This window comes from Stegostoma tigrinum, chromosome 37 (assembly GCF_030684315.1).
Source record: "Stegostoma tigrinum isolate sSteTig4 chromosome 37, sSteTig4.hap1, whole genome shotgun sequence".
Taxonomy (NCBI): Eukaryota; Metazoa; Chordata; class Chondrichthyes; order Orectolobiformes; family Stegostomatidae; genus Stegostoma; species Stegostoma tigrinum.
Window position 1 is genome coordinate 11973569 of NC_081390.1, and position 20401 is coordinate 11993969.

General features: G+C 41.4%; 1 protein-coding gene across 1 annotated transcript; it reads right to left on the reverse strand.

Moving 5' to 3' along the window:
* Nucleotides 1–1793: 1793 nt before the first annotated feature.
* On the reverse strand, nt 1794–20167 carry si:ch211-217g15.3 (uncharacterized protein LOC368914 homolog). Its single transcript, XM_048563765.2, has 3 exons — nt 20065–20167; nt 9565–9625; nt 1794–3673 (listed from the first exon to the last, which is right to left on the reverse strand). The coding sequence occupies exons 1-3, from the start codon at nt 20070–20072 to the stop codon at nt 3203–3205; spliced, it is 540 nt and encodes a 179-aa protein (XP_048419722.1). The 5' UTR covers nt 20073–20167; the 3' UTR covers nt 1794–3202.
* Nucleotides 20168–20401: the final 234 nt, after the last annotated feature.

Genomic DNA, 20401 nt, shown 5'->3' on the forward strand with positions numbered 1-20401 from the left:
AATAAGAGCTAAAGCTGAATTCACTAGCCTCTTTAGATCAGAGATAGAAGGAGTGAAAGTGGGGGAATGGGGATAGGGATCCAGAAAAAAGGCTTGACCTCAAGGGGTTCAGATTAGATTATTGGCTTGGATAGAGGATTGGCTGCCTGATAGAAAACGGAGTGTCAGGATAAATGGGTCCTTCTCTGGATGACAAACTGTACCCAGTGGGATTCTGCAGGGTTCACTTTTCGGACCTCAGCTATTTACAATTTAGAGAACTGATCTGCAAGCAGTGACAGAGTGCGGCATTAGCAAAATTCATGGATGATACTAAAATAGGTAGGAAAGCAGGCTGTGATGAGGAGATAAAGAGTTTATAGATGGGTATTGCTAGGCAAGGTGAATGGGCCACGATCTGGCAGAAGGAGTTTAATCTGGATTAGTGTGAGGTTGCCCATTTTGGCCGGAAAAATAAAAGGCCAAATTATTATTTAAATGGGAAACAGATTGAAGCTGTGTCAGTCTAGACTAGCTTGCTCTCTCTCCATGGATGCTGCCTGACCTGCTGTGATTTCCAGTATTTTTCATTTCCATTGCAGATTCCAGCATCAGCAGCCACTTGCTCCTACAAAAAAGAAATAGATATATTTTTAATGAAAATTGTCATAACGGGCTAAGGGGAACAGGAAGGAGAGTGAAGTTGAGATCAGGATAAGATCAGCCATGTTAAGTAGCACAGCGGACTGGAAGCATTTAATTACCTGCTCACACTCCTAATTCCTATGGTCCTATACTAGTACAGTGACAATATTCACCAGGACACAGGGAAACAAGAACAAGGGTTACGTGTTCCTCCCCGCTGAAGCCAACTGAAAGCTCTTTAAGAGTTAACTGGAGAATATGAAGTTTGGAAGAAGTCTGGAATAGGAATGTATGCATTGAAGGAGCTGTAAGTTTCTGAGGGGAGGTGGGGGCAGAGTGAGGAGTCAGTCGCAGCTTCCCAGCAGTTCACCCAGCCCCCATCGAAGGGAGAGGAGGACAAAGAGGGACTCCTCAAGAGGAGGTGTCTGTTGTATTTGGGGAAGCAGGTGGGGAATACTGGCAGGATTCTCAGGGCTCAGACATTGACCGAGGTCATCATTACCCATCACCCCTTGGCATGATGGGGTAGAAGTGGAGAGGGCAGACCTGTATCAAAGAGAAGGCCACAGCTAGCAAGGGGGGAGCCCAACAGAGAGATTTTCACCCAATGGTAATGAGGGACAGCCTTCATAGGAGGGGAAGAGGATCATCTCCCCATTGGACTAAATTGTGAATCTGCAGCGTATTAAGTATAAAAAGAAACTCCTCCAAAGACTGACAACGTGCTCACTGAAAGAAACATGCAACACAGTTAATCCTTTTCCTGATGGCTGTGAGGCCGTGCATTTATAAACCTGTCCATCTTCTCTCCCACCTATCCGCCCCTCCCCGCCATTCCCTCCCTGCACTCACCTCTCACCATCCCTCCTACCTTCCCCAGCCCCACCCCTCCTCTCTATTTATTTGAGCTCCCTTTCCCACCCCCCCCATTTCTGAAGAAGGATCCCGACCCAAAACGTCAACTTTTCTGCTCCTCTGATGCTGCCTGGCCTACTGTGTTCATCCAGCTCTACACTGTTATCTCAGCCTCCAGCATCTCTGAGTACATTTAAGTATCAGTACTTTCTAACTTCAGCACTTAAATTGCATGATGCAATTGAAACCCCCAAAGAAACAAAACAAAAGTCAGTGAGATAATCGAAAAGCTTACATTAAACAGAGTGCATCTGTAAAGATATTTTGATGTTTAATTAACGTTCAAACTTAATTCAATCTTCAATCACTGTGGTTGTTAACCTCCTACAGCTGTGCAGTGAAGAACAGGAATATAATGTGGTAGACACAAAAACAGAAGTGAATGAGAATCTCTACAGTGTGGAAACAGGCCTTTCAGCCCAGCAAGTCCATGCTGAACCTCAGAGCATCCCACCCAGACCCATCCCCCTAATCCTACACCTCCTGAACACTATGGGCAATTTAGCATGGCAAATCCACCTAACCTGCACATCTTTGGACTGTGGAAGGAAACCCATGCAAGAGATGGGGAGAAACTCCACACAGACAGTTGCCTGAGGCTGGAATTGAACTTGGGTCCACGGTGCTGTGAGGCAGCACTGCTAACCACTATGCTTCTGTGCTGCCCTCTAAGTTACTGGAAAAGCTCAGCAGGTCTGGCAGCATCTGTGAAGAAAAAATCAGAGTTAATGTTTTAGGTCCAGTGAACCTTTCTCTGAACAAAACGTTAACTCTGATTTTTTCTTCACAGATGCTGCCTGACCAGCTGAGCTTTTCCAACGACTTCTAATTATATTTCTGATTTACAGCATCTGAAATTCTTTTGGTTTTTAATGTGGTAAATAGTTCTTCTGAAAATTTAATTTGTTTCTTAAACTCATCACATTAATTTTAACATTGAGGGATAAAAATATTAAATCTGTTTTTCCTTGCTCAGATGTTTCGGGAAGGCCTTCAACTCATTTCATTAAGATTGATAAATATCTTTTAAACTTTGAGGTGGAGGGATTTTTGATAGAGCTTTGATATGTTCAGACGCATTTTGCTGAGAATTTGCATGGAGCTGTTCTTGATGAATCAGTATAACTTTGCGGAAAAGATGAAGCCAACTCCTTTTGAAGTGGAAATGAAATTCCCAATTTACTTCCCAAGTGCTATAGTAACTCGAAAAAAAATCCCATTATTATCTCACTGCATTATGTCATGGTTTACATATTGTCATCACTTGATTTATTTTTTAGTTCTGGTGGAAGGATTATCCTTTCTGGGGCCTTGTTCATTTTTGACTGCTAACTCTTGATGCCTGTGATCTAACTTAGAAGTGATGAGTCAAAATAGTTCCAACACTGATGCAGTGAAATGACTGCAATTACTTCTCCGCTCTGTTTTTAAATTAGCGCTTGGAAAGTTAATTTCTCAAAGACATTTCATTTCTGTTTTGATCTTAATAACTTTCATTGTTGAGTTATAGAATTCTGGTATTTTGAAACTTCTGATTGCATCAGTCCTGTTTCATAAATCAGAGTTGCATTTGGAAAAATTCTGTAGCTTTAAATTAATGCAGTGATGAATCAAATCTTCTATCTCCTGTTCTATATAAGTGTATTGGAGGACAGTCCGGATTTCATATCCCATGATGGATCATATCTCGGTCTTCTTCTGGCTCATTCATTGGTGTCTCATGTAATATGACCATCTCAGTTTGGAGGTTGTGATAAAGATCATCGGGCAGGCTATGATACATTGTATCTCGATCTTCCTCGGGCTCATTTAATGGCTCATATGGCAAAACCATCTTGACATGATGTTCATGTCCAGTAATTGCAGCGTCGTTATAACCTTCTGCTGGTTCAATTAATACTGTCTCCTGCTCCCTTTCTGCCTGCAACTCCTGTTGAAGAATATTTGAATCACCATGATGAATCATATCTCGATCTTCTTCTGGCTCGTTCATTGGTGTCTGATGTAACACAACCATCTCTGGCTGGAGATTGTGATGAAGGTTATCTGGCAGGCTGTGATAGATCATGTCTCGATCTTCCTCTGGTTCATTCAGTGGCTTATTGTGAGGAATTCCACCCTCTGCTTGCTGTTTCTGTTGAGTACAAAACCAAAATGATATTGAAATGTTATGGAAATTTAGGCACAGGGGTTAAGACTTTATCTCTTTGACACTGAATCTGAATGTTAAGCTCATAGAAATAGAATTGCATTCTCCTTCCACTGGGGGAGTCTTCGCATTCCTCAGTTAAAGAAGTTCAAAGTAGATTTAGTTCTCCCACAATTTGACATAGGTTGACTAAAGTGGAATATTGCTCAATTGATCAAGGGTTCAAAATTGTAATGTCACATGGATGGAATAGGATAGTCTCACCTGAACACGTAATTACTGAGCCTTGTTGAGGCAGGGAATAAAATCAATTACCATGCACCCAACTGTAAATACTAGACCTCTGATCATGTATATAATATTGTTTAGTGCAACAGTTAAACAGCTAGCCAGCTGTGATGTGATCGCTATCACCCACATGGATGTAAAAAGACAGTCAAATGGATGAAAGCTGAATATTGAAAGAACAATGTGTGCTCCACTTGTAAAATAACTAATTTCCATTGGTCAAATAAAGATGGTAGATTGTAACGAACTTTGGCTAATATTTACCCAACAGTTTGCACTTTGAGTTGGAAAATATTGAGCCTGCTGATGAATAAAGCCAGCATAATGACTAAGGTCATCACTTAATTGATTGTTGAGGGATTAATTTTAATGAATTGATGCCATAATTGCACACACTCCTTAATTGTTTATTGGCGCTCAGAACATTACCTAGGGAAGATTATGGCTGTTTCATTTAGACAAAATAACCTTAAAGATGCCCTTTTGTCTAGTTTTATTCAGCATGTGAGGGCTATACAGCAGCAGGAAGCAGAAGTAAAGTTGACTTGCTTTCTGTCAATCTGGAATTTACGTTGGTCATTGAAACTAAGCATAATTCAGTTTCTGGATTTGCCAGGCATATTGAAACTGACTTCTCTCTAAGATAACAAAGTGTGGAGCTGAATGAACACAGCAGGCCAAGCAGCATCTTAGGAGCACAAAAGCTGATGTCTTGGGCCTAGACCCTTCCATTTGTCTCTTGTTGACACTCATTAACACTCAGGCTATCAAACAAACATGAATCACAGAAGTGCGAAACAATTAGGGCCTTCAATTTGGACTCTATAATTTTACTGCTCAATTATCAATGACAACAAAATTGTACCAGTGGTAAATGAAGAAGTCTTGGGTGTTAGCAGGCTCACAGAGTTTGTCCCACTTAACCAACTAAGGTGTCAGACTGTGCAAATACCAGGACTTTGATCTTTGCAATGAAAGTACTGATGATTCAGTAGGATGTTTCAAATACTGTTCCAGCTGTGCAGCCGTGGACATGAAATTTCTAAATCTCTTTGACATATCAAGGAGTGGAATGTTATTTCCTGAAATACAGTGACAGCTGCTCTTCCTTCATTGTGACCTCCCATGGGCTTTTTCTTTTCTCCTTTATTCATTCACAGGATAAGAATGTTGCTGGCCAGGCAGCATTTATTGCCCATTCCTAATTGCCCAGGGCATTGCTGTGGGTCAGATGCATTGCTCTGGGTCTGGAGTCACATGTAGGCCAGATGAGTTAAAGATGGCAGTTTCTTCCCTTAAAGGCCATTATGAACCAGATGGGCTTTTCCCCATCAACTAGCAAGGGATTCATGATCATCATTAGACTCCTAACTACAGATGTTTCCTGAATTCAAATTCCACCATCTGCTGTGGCAGGATTTGAACCCAGGTTCCCAGAACATTACCTGGGTCTCTGGATTAACAATCTAGTGATAATACCACTAGGCCATTGCTGTCCCCCCATTTGGTGATAGATCATTGAACCTTTTCACCTCAGCTCAATGTTTGGCAGCCAACATCTACAACGCCAGTATATTACTGCAGAATCTATCTGTCACTGCCAAATGAAGTTGAATTCACGACAATTCATTCATTTGAATTAATGTCCACTTGTGCCACACAAGTAGAACATAGAACAGTACAGCACAGAACAGGCCCTTCAGCCCACGATGTTGTGCCGACCATTGATCCTCATGTATGCACCCTCAAATTTCTGTGACCATATGCATGTCCAGCAGTCTCTTAAATGACCCCAATGACCTTGCTTCCACAACTGCTGCTGGCAACGCATTCCATGCTCTCACAACTCTCTGTGTAAAGAACCCGCCTCTGACATCCCCTCTATACTTTCCTCCAACCAGCTTAAAACTATGACCCCTCGTGCTAGCCATTTCTGCCCTGGGAAACAGTCTCTGGCTATCAACTCTATCTATGCCTCTCATTATCTTGTATACCTCAATTAAGTCCCCTCTCCTCCTCCTTTTCTCCAATGAAAAGAGACCGAGCTCAGTCAACCTCTCTTCATAAGATAAGCCCTCCAGTCCAGGCAGCATCCTGGTAAACCTCCTCTGAACCCTCTCCAAAGCATCCACATCTTTCCTATAATAGGGCGACCAGAACTGGACGCAGTATTCCAAGTGCGGTCTAACCAAAGTTATATGGAGCTGCAACAAGATCTCACGACTCTTAAACTCAATCCCCCTGTTAATGAAAGCCAAAACACCATATGCTTTCTTAACAACCCTGTCCACTTGGGTGGCCATTTTAAGGGATCTATGTATCGGCACACCAAGATCCATCTGTTCCTCCACACTGCCAAGAATCCTATCCTTAATCCTGTACTCAGCTTTCAAATTCGACCTTCCAAAATGCATCACCTCGCATTTATCCAGGTTGAACTCCATCTGCCACCTCTCAGCCCATCTCTGCATCCTGTCAATGTCCCGGTGCAGCCTACAACAGCCCTCTATACTGTCAAGTACCTGGCATTAATCAAAGAGTAGCCAATATTTTTCGTCTTGATATTCGCAGATAATACCATCATTGAACACACTACTTGTTTTTGTTATTCATTCACAGGATGAGGGCATTGCTGGCTAGGTCAGCATTTGTTACCCATCCCCAACTGCCCAGAGGGCAGATGAAAGTCAACCACGTTGCTGCCAGTCTGGAGGCACATGTAGGTAAGGATGGCAGTTTCATTCCGGTTAATGGACCAGATGAGTTTTTCTCCTGACAACCGATTAATGGTCATCATTAGATTCTTAATTCCAGATTTTTTTAATATACTGAATTCAAATTCCAACATCTGCCATGGCTGGATTCAAACCCAGGTCCCCAGAATATTAGAGATAACAAGGTGTGGAGCTGGATGAACACAGCAGGCCAAGCAGCATCAGAGGAGCAGGAAGGCTGACGTTTCAGGCCTAGACCCATCTTCATTTTTTCTGAAAAAGGGTTAATATTAACTGGATGAACAACATAAATTGTTTGGCTGTGAGATGTAGGCAGAGGATTGGGATTCAATTGTGACTCACCTGACTCCTTCTCTAGAAAGTCTGTCCATCAAGTACAAGCCACAAGACAGGAGTGTGATGGAATACTTCCTAGATGAGTGTGACTCCAACAACATTGTCAACAAAATGTCAACATCATCCAGCACAAAGCAACCAGTTGATCAATACATGCATTCACTGCTTTAAATATTTACCCCCTTCCAATGACTAAATAGGACACATAAATCCTATTTACAAGATGCATTGCAGTAAACTAGCTAAGGCAGCACCTCCCATGATGCTACCATCCAGAAGTACTAGGGCGGCAGATATATGCAATACCTCCTGCAAGTTCCTCTCCAGTTCTCTCACTACCCTGACTTGGAGTCTTATTGCCGTTCCTTTGTTGTTACTGGGTCAAAATTCTGAAGCTCTATTCCTAACTGCATTTTCAGTGTCTTTACACCATGTGAACTACAGTGTTTCAATAAGGCAGCTCACCACTTTCTCAAGGCAGTTAGGGATTGGCAATAAATGCTGGTCTTGCCAGTGATGCCAACATCCTGGGAATGAATAAGTGGCCTCAACATGCAACTTTAATCTATTATGATGGTATTTTACAATTGTTTTATGCATTTTCATACAAGCAAGTTGGCCGCTGAAGTTTCACAGTTGGGTAAATTTTCAGTCTGCCGTATTATTTATGATACAACTTACAAAGGTCAAAAAGGCTGAGCTACACAGTGCGAAGTTTCTCCTATTTCCAATAGAAATAGAATTTCAAAAACTTAAGGAATTATTACAATGCCCGGAGCTCTTGTTTTTATGGAATCCCTACAGTGTGAAACAGGGCATTTAGCTCAATGAATCCACACTGATCCTCTCAGGAGCACCCCACCCAGATCCAACCCCCTACCCTGTCCCTGTAGTTCTGTGTTTCCCATGGCTAATGCACCTAACCTACACATACCTGCACACTATGGGTAATTTAGCACAGTCAATCCACCTAACATGCACATTTTTGGACTGTGGGAGGAAACTGAAGCACCTGGCAGAAACCCATGCAGACATGGGGAGAATGTACAAACTCCACATGGACATTCATCCAATGTTGAAATCAAACCTATGTCTTTAGCACTGTGAGGCAGCAGTGCTAACCACTGAGTCACCATGCTGCCCCTATATTTAAAAGTAAGCAATGGTTTTCATTCAACTTGAGGAGTAGAATGTTCATTGGAGTTCTTCCAATTTCCTGTTAGTTGTTTGAGGAAACTATTTATATTCTTGCTCAGGGGATTCTGCTGAAGTTAAGGCAGAAGATTGAGAGATGCCCTTGTGGAACTTCTACACCTTAGTACTTCTGATATTTGGTTTAAATAGTTGGAATTTACAGCAGCCTAGAAATTATTGTTGTAAGTACAGTCTTAAATGCTTAATGTATGTTGAAATTTTTCATCATCTGGTGTTTAAGTACAGCCAATAATTTTTTTTTAAAAACTACTCAATGCCCTTGTTAAAATAATAGGTTAAGAAATTTTATACAAATAAAAGCAATGTTTGTCGACTCCAAATGATAGTTGCTTGTTTTCGTTAATCATCCTGTTGTTGAGATTGTCATTGTCTGGCATTTGTATGGTGTGAACATTACTTCCACTCATCAGTCCAAGAACGGATGTTTTCCAGATCTTGTGATATGCAGCATTGGACTGTTTCAGCTACTGTGAGATTTCCTTTGACATTAAAGACTGTATGAACATCAATAACCATTCCCACACCTGACCTTACGATGGTGTGAAAATCATTGATGGAAATGGTAGGGAATTCCTGGGACTGCTTTCAGCAGCCAGAACCATCTCCCATTGATTTGATTTATTATTGTCACCTGCACCTAGGTACAAAGAAAAGTTTTGTTTTGCGTGCAGTACAGAAAGGTCATACCGTACAAAGTGCATTAGGATAATAGAACAGGGCAAGGAATACAGTGTAACAGCTGCTGACAAGATGCACAAAGAATGAGATCAACATTAACTTTGAAGTTTTGAGAGGTCCATTCAGATATTTAATAACAGCAGAGAAGAAGCTGTTCTTGAATCTGTTTGTACATGTGTTTACATTTTGCACCTTCTGCCCAACAGAAGAGATTGGAAGAGATTATAACCAGGATGTTAAGTAGTTGCTAGGGGAGAGTTTCCCTTTCAATCCCCTTTAATGTAATTTTTATGGTCTTGATGTCAAGGGCAGTCACTCTCATCTCATGTGTGGAATCTGCCCTTGTGCCCATGTTTGTACCAAGATGATAAAGAGGTTAGGAGCCAAGTGGACAAATTCTGTTTCATACTAGGAGATAAACAAAAGCTACTACGCATGGTTACTTAATGTTAATCTATTCTTTTTCAGTGCGTCAATTTTATATAATAATGCGGAACAACTTCCAGCAAGTTGTAAATTTAGATATTATGCAAGCTTTCAGGCTGGCTGTGTGCCTTCCATTTCTTTCACATATCTGTTACTTCCCATAATCAGTCAGTCTTTCACTCATTGAATGCTACTTACCTCAGGCTTGACAATGACAGTTTGGAGAAGGAGCACAATTCCAGCCACAAGAATAAAAATCCTAAGATGCAACAAGACAAAACAGAATAATGCAGGAATGCAATGAAATTAAATGCATGTCTTTGTTTTCCTTATGCAATGTAGCATTTTATATTTCATCATTTCCTCTTTGGCTAATCAATCTTTAATTTCCCTATGCTATGATACTTCAGATCATGGTTTTTTTTTCATGAATGATTTAGAATTCAAGTCTTCCTTCCTCCATTCGACCATGGCAAGACAGCAGTTTTGGAACGGTATTGATTTTATTCTGAATAAGAGCAGCAACTTATTTAAATAGAAAATGCCAAAAATACCGAGCAAGAGAAGAAAGTCAGGTTAATGTTTCAAGTCAATGAGCTTTCTTCGGGATACATGGAAAGCAATCAACTTGAAGCATTAAACTTACCTTACTGTCTGACGGCTGATGTACTGAGTATTTCCAGCATTTTCTGTCTTTATTTGCAATTTCTACATTGTCTGGCTTACTGCTTTTAACTAAATATTGGAACCTAGTTTGTTCTGAGTCCTAAAGCTATAACAGCAAAATCTTGAATGTGTGCACTGCAACATTCTTCCCTTCTCCAACAATATGAAACCATTTACTTCATTAGTGGTTGTGTGCTTACCTATGTGTTAAATAATGACTGAAGGTAATTGAGCATAAAGCAGATAATGGGGAATTGAGCAACATGCATGTATCACTGGGAATGGAACTACACAAAGGACTAGCTCTGGGGAGCTGGACTGAGATGCTGAAATATAATTCAGCCAGACTCTGTCTAGGCCCCTGGTGCTTACACAACTCTGAATAATATGAATCTGAATTTCATGAGAGCAGCTTTTGTTACAAGTTGACCAAAGTCACGGTGGATTTCATATATCTCTAATGGGATTTCCTCTATCCTTCCGGCAAAGTTATAGAATGAAACAGGAATGACTGAGAAAGTCCCTGAATGAACAGGTTGACACTTTCGACATGGATGCGTATATCTGACAACGTTCCTGTCAGGAAGCATTGTACCTATTCGACCTGCCACACTTCATCACACATGGATATCGGCAAATCTGGATGGCCTTTGTGCCAAATTGGCTCAGTGTCACATAAAATATTAACAAATAGCAAGCAAGCCAGGCTAATCAGAAGCTTGCTGTGAATGAAAAGACTTAATCAGTGACTCCCCAAACTAAGTGTGTAAAGTTGACAAAAGTGCATCAACATCAACCTTCATGGGTCAATTTCACTCTCGGTTGACTGTCTGTGTGGAACTTGCACATTTACCCCATCTCTGTGTGAGGTTTCCTCCAGATGCTGCAGTTTCCTCCTACAATCCAAATATGTGCAGGTTAGGTTCATTTTAGCCATATCAAATTACCTATCGTGTCTAGGGACGTATGTATTAGCCATGGAAAGTGTGGGGTTACAGGGATAGGTTAGGGCGGTGGGTTTGGGTGGGATGCTGTTTGGAAGGCCAGTGTGGACTCGATGGGTCGAATAGCCTGCTTCCACCCTGTAGGGATTCTATGATTCACAGTTGATCAGTGCTTTAGCATAGTAAATACAATGGCCAATAATCAGATGAAATGAAATGGAATAGAAGGAGCTCATGTAGTGCATAAACATTGATGTAGGCTTGTTGGGTAATTATTAGCTATCTCTGTGCTGTAGAATCCAATGTGTTGTACAAATTGGGGCTGATACCTACAGTCACAGTGCTCCCTTGGCTGTAGGAGAAGGACCAAAAATGCAACATTGGATTTCCTCAGAGTAAAAGAAAGCATGTGAAAACATTCAAGGCATCATACCAAGAGCTTCCCAGTATAAGGATCTGCAAAGTTTTTTTGTATTATTATTGACCATTCAATTGCCCTCTCAGCACAAAGCTAATCAAACAGCAAGTTGGAAGTTTTTTAAACGGAGATGTAGAAATTAACTGAAATTTCCAAACTAGACCAAACCAGGTCGCCTGAGCTTTACTTGCTACTCTAAACTGATCCCAAGCCGTCTTGTTGATGCTGTGGACCAGGGAAATAAAACTCAACAAATTCTGATTATCGGATGTCAAACCCTGCATTAGGGCTAACTGATGAAGCCGAGTCGCTCTGAAATTTTAATCCTCTTTTTCTGTCCACAGACGCTGCCTTTCACAATGTCGGGACACCCTGAAATGCGTCACAGCCAATTCCACGCTGTTGCGTGGTAGTCAGAGCTGGAAGAAACATGGCACTCAATTTTTACACAGCAAGCTCCCATAAGACAGTAATATGATAATCACCAGAAAATCTATTTTAATGATATTGATTTAACGATTAAACATGGGCCAGACAGTAGGAGTAACTCCCCTATGTTTCCGGCAAATAATCCCATGACATAAACCTAGCTGAGAAGGCAGGCAGGGGCTTCAATTCCGTACTCCATTTGAAGAAATGGCACCTTCAACAGTGCAGCGCTCTCTTAGTCAAGATTCAGGTTCAGCTTTCCTGCCATTGTTAGACTGATGAATGGACCTCTCTCGCTTCAAATAATGTTGATCGTGTTAATGTTGATCTTGCTCTGCGCACCTCCTGCGCAGTGTAACCTGTATGTCTCACTCTGTCTCAGCACCCTGTGATTTGTATGTCCCTGTTTGCTATGATCTGCCTGTACTCTTTGTAAGACAAAGCTTTTCACTCTACCTAGGTTCACATGATTACAATAAATCAAATCAAATCAAGCACGTAGAATGGGTGTTGAACCCAAAACTTTCAAACCCAGAGACCGGAGAGCTCGGTGACCCACGACTAACTACACGTTGTAAATAAATGATGTTCCGGAACTGGACTTACTGCATTCTAAAACAACCTCAGTTTTCTCGACAGCTATCTTAAAATGCAGTGGTGAAAGCTGCACATGTCATCCTACTGGAGACAGTGTTTCTGTCAGCTTTAGCTTCAGCCCAGTCCTGCAATGAGACACTAATATCAGTCACTGCTTGTTCAGAAAGTGTAAAATCATATAAGAAATATGTGCTGTCATGGTGATATCTGTAATATATTCAGTGAAACTGCTGTGGAAAGCTGTGTCAGTCAAGTAACCACAGGGAAAAAGAAACGTTCATTGTTCCCATCTGCAGACTATAATTAGAGATTATTTCACGAATAATGAATATTATCACTCACTCACCACACTGGCTTGATATAAAAAAGCCAAGCATTGTTGTTGTCATGTAGCTGTTTTGCCATTGTCACTATGAAGTGCGATTGGGAATGCAAATTACTCTTTCTCATTCATTTCCATATTCTTGTTTGTCTTGTTTAAACTGCTCAGTACCCACCGACGATTCAAAATTAATTTGAATCCTTACCTCGCGCAGACAATCAGTTGTGAACCTATTCTCACGCTGACTGACCAGTGGATTTTCTTTTAACAAAACGAAATGAAACAATTTATGTGCATTTTGGAGGGTGAATAATTAGGGTCATTCTTTCAAGACAAATTTGATGGCTCAATTTCATTCTGAGATATGTGTTGGAAATGAACAGAGCTGAACTACAGCAAACTCTGTGGCAGAACATTTCTTGAGACCAAAGTCCTTGTCATTTCAGACTAAAAGCATACTGTCTGCCATTTGTACGGGACATATACAAGAGTTACAACAGATGATAAGTACCTATATTTAGAGCGACAGAATACGTCTCAGTACTGGTGGATGTGGCTTGGTGGTTAGCACTGCTGCCTTATGATGCTGGAGGCCTGGGTTTGATTCCAGCCTTGGGTGACTGTCCGTTTGGACTTTGCATGTCCTCCCTGTGTCTGAGTGCTCCTGTTTCCTCCCACAGACTAAAGATGTGCAGGTTAGATGGAGTGGCCATGGGAAATTGCCCCTTGGTGTCCAGAGATCTCAGGTTACGTGTGTTAACCATGGGAAATGCAAGGTTATAGAGATGCTCTTTGGAGGGTGAATGTGTACTGAAAGGCATGCTTCCACACTGTGGGATTCTAGGATGATACTAAATGGACTGAATTTTTTTTTGCCCCACGACTCAACTGATGAGCTGATAACAGTGATTCCATGACAATAAACTCTGGGATATCTCTCCATGTTGCTACAATTAGTTTCTTCCTCTTGATTCTGTGAGTTTTAAAGATTTTAAAAGAGAAAGAAGTTATTCGAATGATTCACTAAACCTATGTCTCAAAACTGTTTCTCTTTCCAAATTCCCTCTGCACCTTTGTTTGCTTTTGAAAAAGTTTGACTTTATCTACAGCTGTTCACTGTGCAAATACAGTTTGAGGTTAATTTCACCATGTTGCCCATAGTTATTTTTTTAATGACACTTGTGTTTGTGTAAAACGTAGAACTATTTGGACTGCTGAGAAATGGAAATGCTTATTCTACTGTGTAATGACATTTTTAAAAATCCAGCCCCATCTAGAAGTTTTCACCTTGCCACCACAGGCAAACACATGTGCCACCTTTATGAGAGATAGTAGGAACTGCAGATGCTGGAGAATCCAAGATACAAGGTTGTAGAGCTAGTTGAACACAGCAGGCTCAGCAGCATCATAGGAGCAGGAAAGCTGACATTTTGGGCCTCGACCATTTCTGAAGGAGGGTCTAGGCCCAAAACATCAGCCTTCCTGCTCCTCTGATGCTGCTTGGCCTGCTGTGTTCATCCAGCTCTACACCTTGTTATCTCTGCCACCTTTATGACCTTTTCAAGGCTCATTCTCATTGTAATCTCAAAGTCTGTTGCAACCATCAACTCATTCTCCAGCTACTTGTCACAACTACCATCTGATCATTCCCAAGTGCCCAGGGGCAAAAAATGTAGCATTCTAATGTTCGAAACCATTGTGCCAGCTAACTGCCTACACACAATGTTTTAAAACTCTGAGAATATGCAGGAGAATAAATATTACAGAGGGTCTCAGGACACCTACCTTTGGTAGCATCTCTGAACATTGCTAAAACAATATATCTCTCTTATCGCAGTTATCCAGGTTAGTGCTACATTTCCTGCAGCTTTGTTGATCTCTGATAATATTTTTATCTGATGTCATTAGTTCAGTATCATTTCTTTCCTGTCAAAGATCAGTCAGATTTCAACATTTGCAGTTCCCTAGAAACAGAATCACTATTGTGCATTGGCTGGCTGTTAGAGTGATTTTATTGTTGAATGATTCATCTTGAATGTTGCTCTAAGAAAAACAGAACCACAGGGCACTGAAACATTCTTAGTCTGGTGATCGATTCAATTGGGATTGTCATACATTGATATTCCCTCTGGAAAGGTATATGTCAAACATACCTTGGCACTATATGCCCTGTGATCTGAAATTAAACGTAATAATACTCTCCACTCACCTTCTCCTTTCCGTTGGCAACATCACAGTACTAACAGAAATAGTGTTGGGTAGAAATTGCCACAGACTGATCTTATCTCTTTGCCAGATAATGGGAAATTCACAGTACCGCTGTTCGTTCATTGTAGCTTCAATGCCTCCTCTTTATTTTGCTTTTATAGATACCATGTAAAATGAGTTTAGCCAGTCTGAGCCCTGATCCTAGTGAATACCGGACACATTTGTATTCACAAATTTACCACAAATCAGCAGTACATGGAATGTGTTATGTAGGAAGGCAAGAAGGGTGCTTGGTAAGGATAGGAAGAAGTATCTGCTGTTGTAGCAGAATTTCTCTTCTGAAGTTAGTCTTCTAATTAGAATGTTAGAAGAAGCTTTATTCATAAAGTTGAATCATACTGTCCCACAACACAAAAGGAAATACTTTTACACTTTGTACCCATATCCAATTATTCCCATTCCACACAGCACTACATTTTGTTTCTCCCTTTAAAGTATAACCAATTCCCTTTAGAAGATGAACAAACATTTATAATGTTCCTATTATTCTATTCCAGAAGGCCTGTGGATGAAAGGTAGAACTGGAGCCAATATTTACACACGTCTATATTTATTTAGAGTTGTATATCATAAGCATAAATCTCCTGAACCAACAACTATAGTTTTTATATAGTTTTTTTGTCTGTCAGTTTGCAGAGAGTTCAAATGAATGCCCAGTTAATATGCACAGCCTCCATCTGATTAAACACAATTAAAATGTTGTTAATAAACATTCTGGTAGTAAATTTCATATTAAAAATAACATGCTAATTATTGGCCAAATTAGATATCCATGCTTTGCAACTACGGTGTATTAATCTCAGGATATGAACACTGTCTATGCACAGAATTCCTGTTTGAATGGAAACGATTTGTTAAATTCATTGATTTTTTTAATGTCAGTGTTTACACAAGGCATTTCAAGTAATATTAAACCCTAGATCAAATGGATTATGAAGACAGCCATGAGGTTTTTTCTTGAATGAAGATCAAATTGTGCTTGTCTTGTATAAATCATGCTATTTAATTGAAAGTCATCATTAATCATTCATTCGTATATGTATACCAACAACTGTGCCTCATTAATTCATTTCAGGTATGGTGGATTGGACATGATACAGGATGGTATGTGCTAAATCAGCTCCTGACTACACAGAAGAATGTGTCATATTTGACTAAAAAGTGGCATCAAAGCACCTTTTCTCAACCCATACTCACGGTACATTTTCAGTTTACTTCAGAATGCAGAGCTTGCATGTCAATTCAGTGTCGATATGTACTGCATCTTCTAACCTAAGTATTTAGTTAGCAATACTAAAACAATTACAGCAGACATTACCTAGACTCAAGAGTTTGTTTGACAGCATCCCTGAGTTAGAAGGTTTTGAGTTCCCCCTACTTCAGAGACCATAGTTTCCCCTCCTCTGTAATTAAGGATGCTCTCAACCGCATCTCCCTCATTTCCTAAACTTCTGCTCTCAAACCCCTTCTCCCCAACAACAATAAGGATAGAGTTCCCCCCAGTAGACACATACAACAGCACCATCAGAGAGGCAACGTCCTAGTGAGTATTATTGCTGGACTGTTAATCCAGAGTCCCAGATAATGTTCTGGGGACCTGGGTTCAAATCCCACCAGAGCAGATGGTGGAATTTGAGTTCAATAAATATCTGGAATTAAAAGTTTAATGATAACTGTGAATCGATTGTCAGGGAAAACCCACCTGGTTCACTAATGTTCTTTAGGGAAGGAAGTTGCTATCCTTATCTGGTCTGGCCTACATGTGACTCCAGACCCACAGCAAGTTAGTTGACTTTTAACTGCCCTCTTGGCAATTAGGGATGGGCACGAAATGCTGCCTGGTCAGCAATGCCCTCATCCTGTGAATGAATAAAGGAAAAACCTCTGAATCCAAAGTCTCATCCTCTGACACTTCCGCCACCTACAATTATACCCCACCACCAGAAAGATAGTTCCACCCCCTCATCCCTGTCCACTTTCTGCAGGATTGTTCACTTTGTGACTCTTTCGTCAGCTCTACACTGCCCACCAACCCGTCCACCTCACCCGGTACCTTTCCCTGCTACCACAAGAGGTGCAACTCCTGCTCCAACGCCACCCCTTTCACCTCCATCCAAGGCCCTAAACAATCCGTCCAAACCTGGCAGAGATTCACCTGTGCCTCATGCAACGTGATTTATAGCATCCGTTGTTCACAATGTGGTCTCCTCTCTACTGGGGAGACCAAATGCAAGTCTTGGGAATCAGTTCATGGAGAATCGGCGCTCCAAAAGCACCAACCAACCTGACCCTTCTGGTTGCTAGCCACTTTAAGTCCCCCCTCCCACTCTCCTGGTGATATGTCCGTTGTTGGCCTCCTCCATTGTCAGAGTGAGGCCAAATGTAAACTGGAGGAATAACACCTCATATTTTGCCTTCAGAGCTTATAGGCCAAGGGCCAGAATATTGACTTCACCAGCTTCAAAATCCCTCCACCCTCAGCCTTATCCCATATTCTGCTTGCCCTGCTCTGATGAAGGGTCTAGGCCCAAAACATCAGCTTTTGTGCTCCTGAGATGCTGCTTGGCCTGCTGTGTTCATCCAGCTTCACACTTTGTTATCTTGGATTCTCCAGCATCTGCAGTTCCCATTATCTCTGTCGTAACCTGTCCATTTTCCTCCTCACCTATCCGCTCCACCCTTCCAATCACTGTAACCTTTTACCTGCATCCACCTATTAGCATCTTTCTTATGCTTCCCCCACCCCAGCACTCTCCCTCTATTTATTTCTGGGCTACCCTTCCCCTCCCCAGTCCTGATGAAGGGTTTTGACCCAAAATGTTGACTTTCCTGCTCCTCTGGTGCTGTCTGGCCTACTGTGCTTTTCCAGTTCCATGTTCGTAACTCAAAAACAGAGTGAGGGTGACATCAAGGCCATATTTGACCAATTGTGGTATCAGGGAACCCAAGCAAAACTGCAATCAATTGGAATCAGTAGAAAATTTTTCACTCATTGAGTCATACCGAGTGCAAAGGAAGACAGTTGTATTTGTTGGATGTCAGTCATCTCAGCCATAGGGTATCATAGCAGAAATTCCTTATGGTAGTGTCCAAGGCACAATATTTTTAGTGGGCTTCATCAGTAATCATCTCTGCATCATACAGTCAGAAATAGGGATATTTACTGATGACTGCACAATGTTCACACTATTCGTGACTCCTCAGATACTGAAGCAGTCTATGTTCAAATACATCAAGACTTGAACAATATCCAGGCTTAGGCTAACAAGTGGCAAGTAGCGTTCGCACCACACAAATGCCAGGCAATCACCAACTCCAATGAGAGAGACTCTAACCATTGCCCCTAGATGATTAATGACATTGTGGTCATTGATTCCCCCCTTAAATCAACATCCTGGTCCTCACCACTGAACAGAAACTTAACTGAACTAGCCACATAAATACTGTGGCAGGGAATTCTGCACTGAGCAACTCACCTCCTGACACCCCAAAGTGTATCCACCATCTACAAGGCACATGTCAGGAGTATGATGGAATACTCTCAATTTGTTCTGATTTATTTATTGTCATGTGTGTTTTGTTATGAAATACAACGAAAAATTGTAAACTACAACACTCAAGAAGCTTGGCAGCATTCAGGAAAAAGCTTGCTTTGTTGGTAATAGTGTTTGGGGTGTGTGAGTTATAGGGGAATGGGTCTGGGTGGGATGCTTCAAGGAGCAGTGTGGACTTGTTGGGCCGAAGGGCCTGTTTCCACACTGTAGGGAATCTAATCTAATCTAATCATTCACTCTCCACCACCAATGCACACAAGCAGCAGTGTACACCAGCTACAAGATGCACTGCAACAATTCACCAAGGCTCTTTTGAAAGCACTTCTAAAGCCATGCACCACCTCGAAAAAACACGAGCACAAGTACCTTTCCAAGCCCCGTATGATCCTGACTTGTGAACATATTGCCATTCCTTTAGTGTTCATAGAATCTCTACAGTGTGAAAGCAGGCCATTCGGCCCATCAAGTCCACACCAACCCTCTGAAGAGCATCCCAACCCCATGACCTGTATTTCCCTTGGCTAATCCTCCTATCTTGCACATCCCTGAACACTAAAGGCAATTTAGCACGGCCAATCCACTGAGCCTGCACATCTGTGGACTGTGGGAGGAAATGGAAACACCTGGAGGAAACCCACACAGACATAGGGAGATTGTGCACACTTCACACTGACAGTCACCTCAGGATAGAATCAAACCTGGGTCCCCGGTGCTGTGAGGCAGCAATGCAAACCACTGAGCCATCATGCCGTTCCATCTTGCTGGGTCAAAATCCTGTAACTCCCTCCTTAGCAGCACTGTGAGTGTCCCCACAACCTTAAGTCTGCAGCGGTTCAAGAAGGCAGCTCATATTTTCACCACAGATGAACAATAAATACTGTCTTAACCAGCATGCCCACATCCCATGAATGAATAAAAAGATCACTAAAACTAATGTTCTGATCATTGCCTCATTGCAGTTTGTGTGACCTTGCTATGTGCAAACTGGGTGCCACTACATTGCAACACTTCCACAAGGTACTCCATTGGTTGTAGGGTGCCTCGGGACACATTTCTTGTGTTTGTGTACAAGTAAACTTTAGGACTGCCACAAGGTAGTTTTTCCCACGAAGTTACGCCACAGCTAAGTACAAGCAAATGTTTGTGGACAAGATACATATGTGACACTGACAGCTCATTGGCCTGAAGTGATCAATGACTTTCAGTAAATCAGCAACTGGGCCATTATAATTCAAAGGGAATGGTCTAAAATGAAGGAGGGACGCCAAGCCATGCAAAGCAGATGGTGAACTAACCACCCTGAGGATGAAAACAATCACTTGCGATCGTAAGTGATAAGCCAAGTCACATGGCTCTGATAATAGTAAAAAAAAAGTAGAATTTTTAAAGTAGCAGAAATATTATGGCCAGGATTTAAACTGCAACGGTGTCAAATTCATCTACCAACTGCAGTTTACACTCAACTGAATTTAGAATGTAACAATTAAATTCCCACCTTACCTCTCCATTGTTGAGTCTTTAAAAGGACTTCAGTCTCAGTTGGAAGTGTGTGTTGGCAGAATGCTGTGGTACAAGCTTATACTCACTTTATTGGACTCTTGTAACACTGACTGAAGTTCAAAGTGTTCATTGAACAACAAAGCTCATTAGTAAATTATCCTAACTTGGTAAACATTGACCACCTTATCATAATTAGGGCACAGAGTACAAGGACAAGTAGGAGATGATACATTTCTGAAATGCGATAGTTAGGTCTCAGTTGTAATACCGTTTGCAGTTTTTGACAGCCTATTGCAGAACAAAGATGCAATTAGAGAAATTCACCAGGACGATCCTA

Excerpts from the sequence above, each read along its gene's own strand:
- si:ch211-217g15.3 (XM_048563765.2), bottom strand. Across the intron at positions 3,674-9,564 it reads CTGTCATTGTCAAGCCTGAG|AAACAGCAAGCAGAGGGTGG; the intron begins GTAAGTAGCATT and ends TGTACTCAACAG.